Source organism: Emydura macquarii, unplaced genomic scaffold (assembly GCF_026122565.2).
Source record: "Emydura macquarii macquarii isolate MOO-44397 ecotype Brisbane River unplaced genomic scaffold, CSIRO-AGI_Emac_v2 contig_1876, whole genome shotgun sequence".
Lineage (NCBI taxonomy): Eukaryota > Metazoa > Chordata > Testudines > Chelidae > Emydura > Emydura macquarii.
The window spans coordinates 22,025,081-22,038,159 of NW_027132013.1; the positions used below are offsets into that span (position 1 = coordinate 22,025,081).

General features: G+C 42.4%; 1 protein-coding gene across 3 annotated transcripts in view; it reads left to right on the forward strand.

Annotated features, from left to right (window-relative positions):
- Nucleotides 1-3,718: 3,718 nt before the first annotated feature.
- VPS39 (VPS39 subunit of HOPS complex) overlaps nucleotides 3,719-13,079 on the forward strand; it is a 38,489-nt gene continuing 29,128 nt past the window's right edge. For 2 of the 3 annotated variants that reach the window (XM_067557925.1, XM_067557926.1), the window contains exons 1-6: nucleotides 3,719-4,074; nucleotides 7,968-8,033; nucleotides 9,898-9,962; nucleotides 10,847-10,889; nucleotides 11,356-11,406; nucleotides 11,857-11,951. In XM_067557925.1, the coding sequence (XP_067414026.1) occupies nucleotides 4,002-4,074; nucleotides 7,968-8,033; nucleotides 9,898-9,962; nucleotides 10,847-10,889; nucleotides 11,356-11,406; nucleotides 11,857-11,951 (393 nt within the window). In that variant the 5' untranslated portion in view covers nucleotides 3,719-4,001. The remainder of the gene's footprint in view (nucleotides 4,075-7,967; nucleotides 8,034-9,897; nucleotides 9,963-10,846; nucleotides 10,890-11,355; nucleotides 11,407-11,856; nucleotides 11,952-13,079) is intronic. The other variant, XM_067557927.1, reaches the window with a different exon arrangement.

Genomic DNA, 13,079 nt, shown 5'->3' on the forward strand with positions numbered 1-13,079 from the left:
TCATGGATTCATTAAAAATCCTTGCTCTTGGGCTTGCAATTTCATGTGCCAGTTTTTTTAATATTCTTTTATGGAGATTGTAACCTCCCCTTTTTCCCCCCATTTTGGTCCATTTATGCTGCTTGAGTTGGACTTCCACCTCAGACATGGTAATTTCTACTTCCATATCCTCATTTCCATTAGCCACCATGCCACTACCCCTAAGCTCCTCATTATCCTTATTAAAAACTGAGGCAAAGTATTTCCCTGTGATTTTTCCCCCTTGCTTGGGATTCAGGTTTCTGAGAGCTTCTGCAATTTTGACTTAAAAGTAATTCCAAGCCTCTGCCACATCAGATCCTTGAGGTCTTCAGTCCAGTCCACTTCCCTCTCTAATTTCCTTAATATTTTAAAGTTTGCTCATTTGAAATCAAGGACCCCCTAGTTGCAAACCTATTTTTGTTTATCCTTCCATTTAGTTTATGTGAGTCTGAGATTTTAGTACAATTCTACTCTAAAAAAAGTTCTTCTGAGGTCTTCACTACTCACCAGTACTAAATCTAAAATGGCATGACCTTTTGTTGGCTAGGTGACTAGTTGGTGAAGAAATCTGTCACCTATCATGTCTACAGAAATCTGGGCTCTACCACAATTACAAGCACTTGTCCTTCAATGTATATCCTGGAAATTAAATTCTCCCATAATCTCACAATTCCCACCAGCATTTATTTCATTAAAAATATTGAAGATTCTCTATTCATATAGAAATCAGATTGTTGGGATCCGTAGCATAGCCCAACCACAATCCAAGGGAAGCCTCTAATATCTTTCTTCCCCAAAGTGATTTCGACCCAAAAAGACTCTGTTTTATCTATTCCATCACTTCTGATTTCTTTAGTCTAGTTTAGGGCTACCTGCTCTTCTCTTCTTCCTGGCCCCTCCCATCTTCTGTTATTGCCTGCTTACCCCTCATTTTCCAATTCAGCATAACTGTTCCTGAGCACTTTCTCCTTCAGTAGCTAGTCTTTTCCTTTGCCTGGTTCTCATAGTCACATGCTTTCATTGGGCACTTTCCTCAGCCAGCAGTCTACCCCCACAATTCTCCAGTCCAGCTTTCATCTGTGAGTCTTGAATTTTCCTTCTGTCTCCCTTTGCCTTCCCTCCATCATCTGCTTGAATCTCCTTTTGAAAGTCAACCATAGTTTCCACCTGCGTTTTCACACCTCAGATTGTCTCTTCCATCAGCTGTATCAGGTGTCACTTCATACAAATGAAGCTCTTTGTGGGTACCTGCTCCATGATAGTGTACATCCTGCAGCTTCCACCTCCTGACCTCTAGGGGCTGGAGCTGCAGTTGTGGGGTCTGAAGCTGGGGCCCAGAACAGAGTTGGGGGTAGGAGGGGCTGTAACTGCCATGGGGCTCAGGGTGCGGGGCCACAGTGGGGAGCAGAGGCTGGGGCTGGAAACGAGGGTAGAGGGGGGCTGGGTGGTACTTACTCTCTGTGGCTGTGGGGGTTGGCCCAGGTCCCCACCTGAAGGTTGGGCATGCCCCGCAGTTTGGGGACCTCTGCCCTAATCAGGGTTTTCTTTCTCAGCATACTGCCCCCTACCAGCCTTTGCAAACTGAAAACAGAAGGCAAACTAGGAAACATGGCAAGCAAGCAAGTAAACTCTCAAGAACTTGCTCTCTGTCCCAAAGGAACAGGGCTTGCCTCCCTTCTTCTCCAACAGCTCTCCGCTCAAACTCCCCTGTTTTCTGGTTCTGTGTTTGCTGGCTCCTGTGCTGCTGCTAACTGGCTCTTCTGTGCTAGTCATATTTTTCTTTAACTCCTTTTGATATTAGAAATGAATGGAATAAAGAATTATCACTTGCCATGGAAATGCACCGTGGAGATAGTTCTGTGTGTGGTTTTTAATGAAAGCTAGGCTATGCAGAGGAAGACCTAATTCAGTTTGTGTCCTTTTGTTTAGCAGTTCTGCTTTATGATAGGAAATGGACAAAAAATATAATTTTTTTCAAAATTGTTGCAAAGAACTTGGATTCTTTAAACTATAATCAAACTTCAGTTTACAATTTCCCTTTTAACTTTCCAATACCTGATATCTCATTTATAAATTCCTCTGATTCCTAAGAGTTGTCTATTCCCAGTTATAAATGTGAAGCTTAGTAATAGAGCTGATGTCACTTGTTGGTTGAAATGCTCAAAAGATGGTTGCCCAGGACATATATTTGAATTTTGAATCTTAAGTATTTCAAACAACTTTCCAAATGGGTAAAACTGGCTGAGTGTGCAAGAGTGCAATGAACATAGCAGAGATCATGTACTGCCAACGTAATGCATAGTGTGCTTCACAATTTCTTGCTATCAACTACTTTCCCTTTCAAAAAAAGGGTATCTCTGATCTTAACAAGAATACCATCAACTTACACATTGTAACCATCAACTTTTGGTAAGTGAATGGGCAGAAACAACAAATTAGTGTAGGTGACAAAACTAGTATCTTATTGAGTGATGAAGAGGAAGGGCTGAGGAGTCAGAATCTGATGAGGGTGGTAGAAGCTTGTTAGAATTAGATGGAGAGATTGAGTAAGCAATGATGGATCATATGATGAAACATCACAGGCTCCAGGGAAAGAGAATGAGTAAGTTAGGCCCACATCCAGTTGCTGAAGATGGTGGCAGCACTTGAATGTGGCTTCTACCATACAGCGTAAAGGATACATTAGTATCATAAATACTGTAGATGCATAAAGGGAGGTTAGTACAGCCTTACTCATTGTGTGGAAGGGGCAATATGCTTGTTTCAGTACAGTAACTCTGCCATTATTCTCTCTCACTGCAAAAGGCATTAAAAAGTAGGGTAACACTAGGTGCACAGGCATTAAATGATTATATTGTCAAACTGTAAGCTTCCTTTTTTAAAGCCTGATATTCTGGTAAACTTTATTAATTTTCTGTTCAACCTGTCAGGGAAAGAAGACAGTATGTTGGGGTAAGAGGGCCAGCTGGTCTTAGCAAGTAACACTGTTGCCATTTCAGGAAGCAACAGCTTTTAGTGTTTTTTACCGGGGTGTGTAGTTCACAGCTCTCAGGGCTTGACTGGGTTCTAGGCCCCTTGGCTCTAGCTTCAGAGATCACATTCCCCATTACTTTATGCCTGCTGAACAGCCGCTTTGCTTTGATCCCCTACCACTTAGAAGTGATAGAGACGCAACCCCTGTGGGACTGGGAGAATGGCTCTGAGGAAGAGCTACAGGTCTGAGCATACCTGTGAATTATATATTTTGGGGGGTGGGGAGGGGAAGCGTGTGTGAAGGCTAATGCAGGGCAGGAGGAGCACCCTCGGGCAGGCCCGGCTGGTAGGTAGCAGGGGACTCACATGGGGCAGGGAGGGTGATGGGCCAGCAGGCAGGGTGTCAGGGGATGGGGGAAAGGGTACACTTTACCCAGGGCCTAGTGGCCCTGCCCAGGCTGCAAACCCCTGGGTATGTGTTTGGGAGGGGGCCCGTTACAAGTTTGTACTGGGCCTGAAAAAAATTAGGCTGGGGCCCTGCTGGCGGCAGGGGAAGGGAGCACAGGGCCCTGGAGCGGAGCCCAGGGGGTTAGGGTAGGGCAGCAGTGGACCGGAGAGAGCGGGCGCCGCCCCTCAGGGGTACAAAGCGCGCTGGCGGGTTTAGGGGGCAGCAGCCGGGGCGGGGTCTGTGTGGAGGGTGAGGAGCAGGGAAAGGCGGCGGCGGCGGCCTTGCCCGCTGGAGAAGGCGGAGTCTAAGGGCGGGTGGAGCTTAGGCGAGCCCGGCAGTGGCTGTCCCGGAGGGAAGCGGAACTGCAGGAAGGGTCTGGGTCGGCGGGGGCTGCTGGGAAGGGTCCGGGTCGGCGGGGGCGGCTCGGTTGGTGCTGCTCCCTGAGGCGCAGCAGCATCCTCCGCCTGTGTCGGGGGCCGGGGCGGCATTGCCTTGCCTTGCCAGCCAGCCAGCCCGGCGCGGGCGGGGAGCGGCTCCCTCGGACGCCGCCGCCGCCGCCATGCACGACGCCTTCGAGCCGGTGCCGATCCTGGAGAAGCTGCCGCTGCAGATAGACTGTCTGGCGGCCTGGGGTGAGCGGCGGGGCGGGTCGGGTGGGGATGGCGCTCCCCTCTCCGGGAACGGGTGATGGGCGCTGCAGACCCTGCCCCGCCTGCTGCGGGAGGCCCAGGGCCCGTCCGCCTGCCCGGGGCAAGCGGCGCCCTCTCTTCTCGCCGCCCCGGGACCTGCTCCGGGGCGGGGCCCACCTGTGACACCCCCACCCCGCCGCTGCGGCTGCCTGAGCGCTCTTGGCAAGCAGCGCTGCCCCGCCGGGTCGGCCCGGCCAGCTCCTGTGCTCGGTGCCCCGGGGAGCGGTGTCTCCAAACACCCCCGTGACACAGCGCTGCCGTCAGCCCCTGGCGTGGTGCGGCTCTTCCCCACCCTGTGGGGCCCCATGACAAGGGCGCGAAGCTCTTGCCCTTGCGCCACCGTTTGAATTTTGGGTTTCCATAAACCTCCTTGTGTGACCCATCTTGAACATAGTCCAGGACTAGGGTTAGAGAGGGGCTGAACCCCCGTTTCTGGGACCCGAGAGAGAGGGGCCTGAAATTCGGCTGAGCGGGGATTTACAGCACCCACCCATCAAAAAATGATAGGTTAAAAGCCCAGTAGAAGAAATGACACACTTTGGTCTGTGTATGAGTCTTGGGTGAACTGGTTGATCTGGTTGTGCTCAATGTCTATTAATGCCTCTGATGCTTCTGGTTTTGGCTAGATTTGTTTCTTGTGGGATGGGATTTTTTTTTTGTTTTGTTCTGGTCTTAGTCCATGTTTTCTTTCTGCCTTATGTGTTAAGTGAGTGTGTTTGAATGGTGGCGAGGGAGAAAATGTGTGGTGTGTAGTGTAGCACGAGAAGTGTCACTTTGCCTTGCCCTACCTGGTCTGTTTTATTTGTGAATAAACCCATATTTTGTGTCTTAAATACAAAACAATCTGAGCTGGTGGGTTAGAACTATTATCTAAGGCCATGTCTATACTATAGGGACTACAGGCATAGCTACATCCCGTAGCGTAGATGCAGCCTACACTGGCAAAGAAGGATTTTCCATCAGTGTAGGCAAGGGCAGCTTGGTTGATGGAAGCATTTTTCCATTGAACTAGCTGCATCTACACTGGGAGTTAGCTATGTTGCTCAGGCCATACCAACCTGTGTCAAACCAAATTTTAAGTGTAGACCAGGTCTACGTTGCAACTCATTACATAAAAACATAGAACATAAGAATGGCCGTACTGGGTCAGACCAATGGTTCATCTAGCCCAGTATCCTGTCTTCTGACAGCGTCCAATGCCAGGTGCTTCAGAGGGAATGAACAGAACAGGTAGTCAGGAAATAGTGATCTATCCTGTCGCCCATTCCCAGCTTTTGGCAAACAGCAATCCCTGCCATCTGGCTAACAGCCATTGATGGACCTATCTTCCATGAACTTATCCAGTTAATACCATTATAGTCTTGGCCTTCACATCTTGTGACAAGGAGTTCCACAGGTTGACTATGTATTGTGTGAAGAAATACTTCCGTTCGTTCGTTTTAAACCTGCTGCCTATTAATTTCATTTGGTGACTCCCTACTTCTTGCATTATGAGGAGTAAATAACACTTCCTTATTTACTTTCTCCACACCAGTCATGATTTTATAGACCTCTATCATATCCCCCCTTAGTCATCTCTTTTCCAAGCCGAAAAGTCCCAGTGAAAGCTTTTCTATATCCCTAATCATTGAGATGGGGTGACGAGATCTGCACGCAGTATTCAAGATGTGGACATACCACGTATTTATAAAGAGGCAATATGATATTTTCTGTCTTATTATTTATCCCAGTGGTTCCCAACCTTTTCTCTGCCATGGCACACCTCAAACTCCAGGGACCTCTTCTCTCCATCCCCAGCTGGCAGCTGCAGGAGGGGAGCAAAGGGCAGAGGAGCCAACCCTTTGCTCACACAGGAGGGGAGGAGGGAAGAAAGGGAGATTGAACTCTGGTTGGTTGCTCCAGCCCTGGAGGCAGTGCAGCAGTGAGGCAGATGGCCAATCAGAAGGCGGATTCCTCCTTTGTTCTCACATGTACTTTTTCAAAAAAAAATTCCATGGCACACTTGTTTGGGCCTGACAGCACACCAATTGGGAAATGCTGATCTATCCTTTTCCTAATGATTCCCAGTGTTCTGTTAGCTTTTTTGGTTGCCTCTGCACTTTGCGTGAATGTTTTTGGAGAACTATCCACAATGATTCCAAGGTCTTTCTTGAATGGTAACAGATAATTTAGACCTCATCATTTTATATGTATAATTGGTATTATGTTTTCCAGTGTGCATTACTTTGCATTTATCAACATAATTCATGTAACAATTACTACTATAGATGGTATAGTGATTACTTAAAGTAGTATAAAATGTTCCAATTCTTATAAGTATGGCTTAGCTAGTTTTTCCCTGTATTTGTTTATTTGTAGATTACTTGTTACTATAGCAAAGCTGTGATATTGACAAATCAAGTTTATCAAGTAGATAGTTCATAGCCAATTTGTGTTAGTGATACTTAGGAGAATAGGTTTTATTTATTATGCACCTTTGACTTCCTCATCCACACTCTGCCCACTAATCAGTTTTCTCTGGCTCTCTTAATACTAAACCATTGGAGCAGTTTCAAATAAATGTTATGTTATGGAACAAAACTTTTATGTAAAAAGAGTAACTTTGGCGGAAACTTAGCTTGCTTTTGATTAAGCCTTAAAAATAAAACACTGTGACTTAAGTTCTGTAGCCAAATTGTACAATGGCACTAATACAGTGGAGAAAACACTGAAATTGAGGAACTTCAATGAAACAAATACAATTATTTTGCAGTGAAGTCATAACCTTGTGAGTTTTTTTTGAACAACACAGTCTCGTGGAATATAGATGTACTTCCAGTTTTATGACTTTATTCTTGATTAAATAGGAGATGAGACTCAGAGGGAGCAAGATCTTATTAAATCACAAATAGCTTTGAGAAAATACCATGTGAAAAAGGGAAGGGTAGATTTCATGTTTAGTTAGAGAGGGACCTTTCATAACAGGAAAAACTTTACTAAAGAGTAATTGAAATTTAATGAACAAAGATTTTTGTGGATGCGTTGCACAACAATACTTAGTCACAACCTTCTAATCTGCAATGTTCCAAAGTGTGTGTTGAAAAACAATGGATTTCTCATGTAATGGATTATTCTACTTTGTAAATCTATAATGACTTTCAGATGTCACAGCATCACAAATCATATTTCTTTGTACCTAACCTAATGCAGTGGTTCTCAACCTATTATGCGACCTAAATATGTTATGTGGGCCGCATCCAATACTACCTGTGTGGTCCTGAGGATGTCACGTGGACTGCAGCTGTGTGCTGATTGGGCTGCAAGCGGCCTGTGGAGCTGCAGGTTGAGAACCATTGACCTAATGTAATCACTTCACAGACATACCTGAATAATTAATGAGGACCACTGTGACTTCTAAATGGTTGACTACTGTGTTTTAAGTCAGAACTCACAAATGGTAGTATCTAAATTTGTCTTGCTCTCTCTAGTTTTTCACTATGTAGAGCAGTAAGTTGGCAGGGACACCAGGCACTTGTATGGAGTACCAAATACTTGAAAAGTAGTTTATCTTCTGTGTATGTAGATTTATGAAGAATGCGGCACACTCACCCTTTTACTTCATTGTGAGCAGGGAGGTGCCTATGTAGGGGCTATATTTTCATACTTACTTCCTATGTAAGCACTTCCACTAGGGAAACGGGAAGAGCCTTGCACAGTTCCCCAGTTGAAATTTGCCTGAGTATGTTTTGGAACACTCAGCAGTGGGCTTCAGTTAAAGAAAATGAAGAATTTTCAGATTAATCTTAGCTGAGAGGGGCAGTCTTATTGGCACTGATAAGAATTTTCTCATTTTGCAGAGGAATGGCTACTCGTTGGCACCAAACAAGGGCATCTCCTTCTTTACAGGATCAGGAAGGACATAGGTGAGCTTGTACAAACAAAACCAAACTTTTGCACAATAATATGCCAATGTTTCATTCTCAACTCTTTAGCAACTCTAACAGCACTGGTACATTTAGTATACTAAATAGCGGACTTTGTAAACTATGACTTACAAAATGTTTATATAGGGTCCCTGCAGTATGTACAGATCTTACCTTTCCTTTGCTTCGTGTCTGTTAACTATCTTACAGAGTTCACCATATGCTTTAAAAATGACCCTTTCTCATAAGATTCCACCCAAGCTTGTACTAATCTCTGAACTATAATGGTTTCCACATTTGTATTCCACAGTAAATTAATGTAATATGCATGAATACAATGCCCTCCATGCATAAACTTTAACAGAACCTATGTAATCTGCTGATAATCAGTAGTTAGAGAATTAATGCATGCCTTCCCTTAGTGAATAGATTAGATTGGCAAAGCAGTAAAAGGGCAACTTAATTAAAAGGAGAGGCCCACCAGCTTCATCAATATACATCATAAAATTAACTTTGGTTCAGAATCTGAACATTCTAATCTAGACCAAAAAGTATTCCCCTCTCTGTCTTTTGAGAAAGTGGTCACTGGTGGCCTTAGTCCATTCTGGTGATGCCACAAAGAGCCCTTGTTGTACAGTAGAACCTCAGTTACAAACACCAAAGTTACCAACCGACCAGTCAACCACACACCTCATTTAGAACCATAAGTAAACAATCAGGCAGCAGCAGAGACAAAAAGAACCAAAAAACAAATACAGTACAGTACTTGTTAAATGTAAACTACTAAAAAAAAATAAAGTAAAAGTATAAATTTTTTTTGACAAGGTAAGGAAACTGTTTGTTTGCTTGTTTCATTTAAATTAAGATGGTTAAAAGCAGCATTTTTCTTCTGCATAGTAAAGTTTTAAAGCCATATGTTCAGTTGTAAACTCTTGATAGAACAATAACATTTTGTTCAGAGTTACAAATATTTCAGAGTTACAAACAACATCTGTTCTTGAGGTGTTTTTAACTCTGAGGTTCTACTGTATTTCAAATGATATCTGAGATGTAGATCCATTTAATATGAATAATTTTATATCCAATCAGTTATGTTGTAATGTGCAGAAAGCCATGTTATTAAATGTACTTTAACCTAATAGCCCATTAGATTGCAAAGGAAAAATTAAAAAGATGTGGCACATCTGCCCCCAATTGCACCAGCTCTCAGAAGGATGCTATTTCTATTGTAGCCGCTTGGATTCCTAAACCTGAATTCCAGCTCATTTTTCTCAGCCTCCATAGGCAGTCTGTTCCAATGAACATGCTAGTGTTGAGTTGCTAGTGTCTTTTGTCTCACTTGGTAAATTTCTCCCCCTTTTTGCATCAATACCAGGAGAGGTTACTTCATCAGAAAGCGGCTGTAAGTTTGTATCCATAAAACTCCTTTTAAACCCTTGTAGTGAAGTGTTTTATTCTTTGTTAATCTTGCAGTGATGTGCTTCCTGGAGATTTCAGTTGCTGGTATTTGATTGACTGGGATAAAAGGTGCTTTAGGGCTGTCTTCATAGTTTGAAGTTTTTTAAATTAAATTCATTAGGATCTGAGACTCCAAGGCTAGGATTTAGCTAATGGTGGGATCCTCAGATTTGCTGATTTCATGAAGTTAAACTACATTTTTGCAATCCCCAGCTAGATATGTATGACAGCTTCAGCTCCCCTAAACTGATTTGAGTAAAAGGAAGCACACGCTTCTTACAAGATATGCAATCTTCTGGCATTAGCTGCTTAATTTGATTTTTTGCTATAATTTTGTGGGACTTAGCAATAATAAATCTAAAGGCAACTGTAGTTTTATTTAATCTTTTTAATCTCTGATTGGTAGGTTGCAACAGGTTTGAAGTGACACTAGAGAAATCCAACAAGAACTTCTCAAAAAAGATTCAGCAGGTAGGAAATAGCAGCTGTTGACATTGGGGAAAATTGCCATTGTTTCCACTAAGGGGTACAATGTGAAATACATTTATCTGGAATCCCTAGAAGGCTTTTCTTTACAGTAAACTTAGTTGGGAGTGGCACAGACTGGAGTAGCTGTGAGCTTGTCCACAGTCTCTTTCTACAGAAGGAAGGAACTTGGGTTGGTGGTTAAAGCAGAGGGCTTGGGGTTAGGATTCCTGGATTCTCTTCCTGACTCACGGTATCACTATGACCTCCAGCAAATTATCTAGCTACTCTGATTCAATATATTTGTATGATGGAGATAATACATTGCTATCTGATATGGTGAGGGAATTAATGAAGTAAAGCACTTGAGATTCGTGGATGAAACATGCTATTAAAGTGCAAATATTGTTCCTGCTAGTAGAGGCTGGAATCTAGAGTATCTGTGTACTGACTTGCTGTCAGTTTTATTACCATTTTAATTTCTATAGAGGTTGACACATTGACTATATTGCTGCAGTAGAGCACTTTGCCTTTCCATTGGAGAAGAACAGTAGTTTTTAAGAAATCATTTTACATCCTTTTATTGGTAAGGCTCCAGATCATAGATCCCTTGTAATAAGTTTTAACCATGTTGAGTTAAGCTTTGTCACTAGGAAAGGTTATAACAATATATATATATAAGCTAGCTTTATCAGACATTTCATGAGTATAAGTGCAGGATTGTACAGTAGCTGGAGGAATGCTGCATAGAAAGTAACTGTAGCCCAATCTTGATTGCCTTCTGTGGGTAAATGAAATTATTTCCATAGATCAATTAAATCTCTATCCAAGTCTTGTGGGGGGAGTGTTTGGCTTGTAGAGGAATTGCTTTAATACAATTCTCTTTTCAGATTCATGTTGTTTCCCAATTTAAAATTCTGGTCAGTTTGTTAGGTAAGTGAAGAATGTTTGTTAGTATTAAATTAATTCTTTTTTGGTGCAATTACTTGGCTGAGCATGACCTCCCTACATACAGACTAGCAGTTTGTTGTACCAAGAAAAGTGAAGAATTCGCACTCATACCTACTCTAGGCTTATTCATAAAATAATTTGCCACTTTCCTGGTTTGGGTGGTCCCTTCTGCACACCTCCATGATGGTCTAGTTGTTGAAAAGTCATTGTGTCTAGAATTCAGTCCTCTAACTTTGCAGGGAAGGATTGTGCAATATAGGTTAATCAGGAGCTGGTATACTCTTAAAGCCAGTGAAGATATTTGGGGAACAGACCACTAATGTTCAAATAATTTATGCAAGATTTTGAGTATTTTGAGTGTTGTATGTTGGGTGGACTTCTTCTTGAATTATGATCTTCCTTGTCTCTTTTTACTTATGGTACATCTCCCTCCTTTTTGACCTCCAAGTCCCAGCTCTCCCGACTCCAGCATGTGTAGAATGCTGCTGCCTGCGTTCTCGTGCGTACAAAGCTTGACCACACCAGCTCCAACTTTCAATTCTATTCACTATCCACTAATTTCAGGAGCTAGTTCAAAATGATATTTTTATAAGAGCTTCCATCATGAACTTGCTGTGGCCTGCTTTCTCTTCTGTCCTACTCCCACTTCCTTTGCTTGTTTAGCACCCATTCTTGGTTCCTTCATGGAGTCTTGCTACACTTGGTGCGAGAGTCTTCTCTTCTGCAACCCAGAAACCATTTTGTGTCTGCCTCACTGATTGTTTTCAAATTGTTTTTGGGGAAAAAAAAAGACCCTTTCTGTCCTGAAACTCTTAATTTCTCTCACTAGTTTGGATCTGCTTTGTAAATATACTTAAATTTGTAAAGTGTCGTGTGATAATTTGTGTGAATTAAAAATTTGCATTGTTTTAAATTATTGAACAATAATTAGGAATTTTGTCTAAAACAGAAAATAACATTTATGTCCATGACCTATTGACGTTTCAACAAATCACCACAGTCTCTAAGGCAAAGGGAGCATCTCTCTTCACCTGTGACTTACAGGTAGGTGAAGGCAGTTTAATCTGGAGAGTATTCTGACAAAGTCTAACAAGGATTAACTTTCAAATTTCTCAGAGGGTTTGGTATGTTAAATTAAAATGAAAATAAGTTTGTATTGTGTGAGAAATTACTTGGGAGATATTGGGGGTTCAGCACTTATGAAAATCAGGCTGCTTATTTAAGTGCTTAACAATGGATTTAGGAACTTCAGGCAGCAAGTTTTAAAAACGTTGGCCTTGGTCTCTCCCTTCACTTCGTAAGAGTACACTTGGCTGTGGTTTCAGCCTTTAACTCATTGATTGAAGACTCAACTGAATTTTCATCCTAAGTGATGAGATTTTTAAAGGGTCTTTCTTCAAGTGCTTTTTCCATTTGGAAGCCATCCCCATCTTGGGACTTAAAAGGGGGCTTACAAAGGTAATGGAACCACCATTAGAGTGATTCTTTGAATTTTCACTTCACCATCTTTCTCTGAAGACTGTTTCTGGTAACAATAACATTAACCTAGAGTGTCTTGGAGAGTCAGACACTAATGGCTGATTCAATCTATATAGTGTTCAATAAGTATAAGGTGGTCCTTCATCCACGTCCTAAGGTCTTATAAAATGATATCTTATTTCCACGTAAATCAGTTAATCAGTTTACCTGCATTTTCTCCCCAGTCCTTGCACATAGCTAGAGGAGACTCAAGTTGATGATGTACCTCTAGTGCTTTGATTTACTCTTCAAAGGGAACTTGGTCTCTGTAATTAGGCAAGCCCAAACTTCTGCCCAGTGATAAACCTTTTCTCATAGTTACCGTATTTCCCCATGTATAAGATGCTCCCATGTATAAGATGCACCTTAATTTTGGGGCCCGAAATTTGAAAAAAAATGTATTACGGTACATCAGTGGATTGTAAAACTGTTTGTGTACAGTTTGCTCAACCTCAGGCAAAACCAATACTAGTCTGCGATTATGAGGATCTATTGCTAAATCTTCTCAAAATATGGGGCTAATTTTAGCCTCTTTCTGCTAAGGGAAAGTAACAGATATGTAGAATCAGATTTATTATGTGTGAAATGGGATTTCAAACCACAGATGCAGCATATTTCTACAATTTTGCATTAATTCCATTCAGTGCAGTGGCC